The sequence below is a fragment of the Gracilinanus agilis genome, unplaced genomic scaffold, assembly GCF_016433145.1.
Source record: "Gracilinanus agilis isolate LMUSP501 unplaced genomic scaffold, AgileGrace unplaced_scaffold26238, whole genome shotgun sequence".
NCBI lineage: Eukaryota > Metazoa > Chordata > Mammalia > Didelphimorphia > Didelphidae > Gracilinanus > Gracilinanus agilis.
The window spans coordinates 1-2273 of record NW_025358289.1 but is presented as its reverse complement, the minus strand read 5'-3'; the positions used below and the strand labels follow the sequence as shown (position 1 = coordinate 2273).

At 36.8% G+C, this 2273-nt stretch overlaps 1 protein-coding gene across 1 annotated transcript; it reads left to right on the top strand.

Moving 5' to 3' along the window:
* Positions 1-1281: 1281 nt before the first annotated feature.
* On the top strand, positions 1282-2249 carry LOC123254602 (type-1 angiotensin II receptor; the record flags this gene model as incomplete). Its single annotated transcript, XM_044683587.1, has 1 exon — positions 1282-2249. A coding segment is annotated over exon 1 (968 nt), but the record flags the coding sequence as incomplete, so codon positions are not given.
* Between the last annotated feature and the right edge of the window lie 24 nt (positions 2250-2273).

Sequence of the window (2273 nt, the reverse complement as noted above, 5' to 3'; positions counted from 1 at the left end):
ATATATATTTAATAATGTAATAGTTATTTAATAATAAATAATTATAAAGATCTTTTGCTAAATTTGTTTGCTCTTGGTTGAAACTTTAAAATTGTCTTGATGTGCATTTTCAGTTGTTTATTATTCTTTAGAGAACTTTTTTTCCCTTTATCTTTTGACCATCATTTTAACACTCTTAGAAGAAGGGACTATGTATCCAATTAGAACATCACCCAAGAAACTAATAATGTACCAGTAAAGAGAGTACAAAGAAGCTAGATAAGCTTGATATGCTTCTCAGTGTCTCATTCTACTAGATCTTTTCTCTTCCTGAAGTTGATTTGTTTTTTCTACAAAGAAATGCATTTTACTAAATATATCATTTATGAAAAAAGCCTCATAGCAACTCATAATTTCCTTTCAGACAATGCAGATTTTGTTCTTGTATTTTCTTAGTAATGGGATTAAGGTGAGCTAGAAATATGAATTAGCAGACATACCCTAGGGGTTGCCTCAGGTAGAAGACAAATCACTGGCCCTGGGTCACACAACTGGTGTCAAGAGAAGAGATTTGAACTTGTGATCCTAAGAACTCTATTCACTAAATTATCTTAGACAACAGGAGATAATCTGGCTTAGAGAGAGAAAGACAGAGATAGAAAGTAAGGAAAGAATGCTGAACTTGGTTCCAGGGAGGACTGAGTTCAAATTATGGTAATTATAGGCAATTCACTTAACTTGTCCTTGACTCAGTTTCTTCATCCTTATGTGTATCAATATCTATAAATATATAGATATATAGATATTATATAGATATATAGCTGTATCAACATCATAGAGTTGTGTGGACCAGAGAAGATGCTGAGTAAATATATATTTATATGGAGTGCTATACAAATATTAGGAAGAAGTATGAGATATAGTATGGAATAAGAGATACAGTCCTGCACTTAGCATCAGAAAGACAAGTCCTCCTTCTGACATTGCCTTTGTACACCTAAACTATTCACTGAAACTCCTAGAGACTTGGTTTCCTCACCTATAAAATGAAAATAATACTAAAACTTTAAGTAAAAATAAAATGTTGATCTATTCTATTATTTGATATTTACATTTTATATTATTTATTGCATATTATAATATTTATTGTGTATTATATTTGTTATTAATATTGTGTTATAAATAAATGTGACTTATTTCAATATTACTCATTAATTCATTTTTTTCTCATTTCTTTTCTTTTTTCCCCCAAGATGAAGCTGGCATAGCACCTGAAAGTGATTTCCCACCCAGAAGATCAAAATGAATCTAAATTCTTCCACCGAAGAGACTATTAAAAGGATCCAAGATGACTGCCCCAAATCGGGAAGACACAGCTACATATTCATTATGGTTCCCACTTTATACAGCATCATCTTTGTTGTGGGAATCTTCGGCAATAGCTTGGTGGTTATCGTCATTTACTTCTACATGAAACTGAAGACGGTGGCCAGCATTTTCCTCTTGAATCTGGCCCTGGCTGACTTGTGTTTCTTAATGACTTTGCCCCTCTGGGCTGCGTACACCGCCATGGAGTACCGCTGGCCCTTCGGAAACTGTCTCTGTAAGATCGCCTCCGCCGGGATCAGTTTTAACCTCTACGCCAGCGTATTTCTTCTCACGTCCCTCAGCATCGACCGCTACCTGGCTATCGTCCATCCCATGAAGTCCCGACTCCGGCGCACCATGCTGATGGCCAAAGTGACCTGCATTGTGATTTGGTTGCTCGCCGGCTTGGCCAGCCTTCCGGTTGTCATTCACCGCAATGTCTTTTTCATCGAGAATACGAATATCACAGTCTGCGCTTTTTACTACAAATCCCACAACTCCACCCTTCTGGTGGGGCTGGGACTAAGCAAAAATATCTTGGGTTTCTTGATTCCTTTTCTGGTGATTCTGACAAGCTATACTCTGATTTGGAAGACCCTGAAAAAGGCTTATGAGATTCAGAGAAACAGACCAAGAAATGATGACATTTTCAAGATCATTATGGCAATCGTCCTCTTCTTTTTCTTTTCCTGGATCCCACACCAGATATTCACCTTTCTGGATGTACTGATTCAGCTGGGCATCATAAAGGACTGTAAAATCATAGATATCGTGGATACTGCGATGCCCATAACCATCTGCATAGCATATTTTAACAACTGCCTGAATCCCCTCTTTTATGGCTTTTTGGGAAAGAAGTTTAAGAAATATTTTCTTCAGCTCCTGAAATACATACCACCCAGGTTCAGCTCTCATTCCAGTCTAAC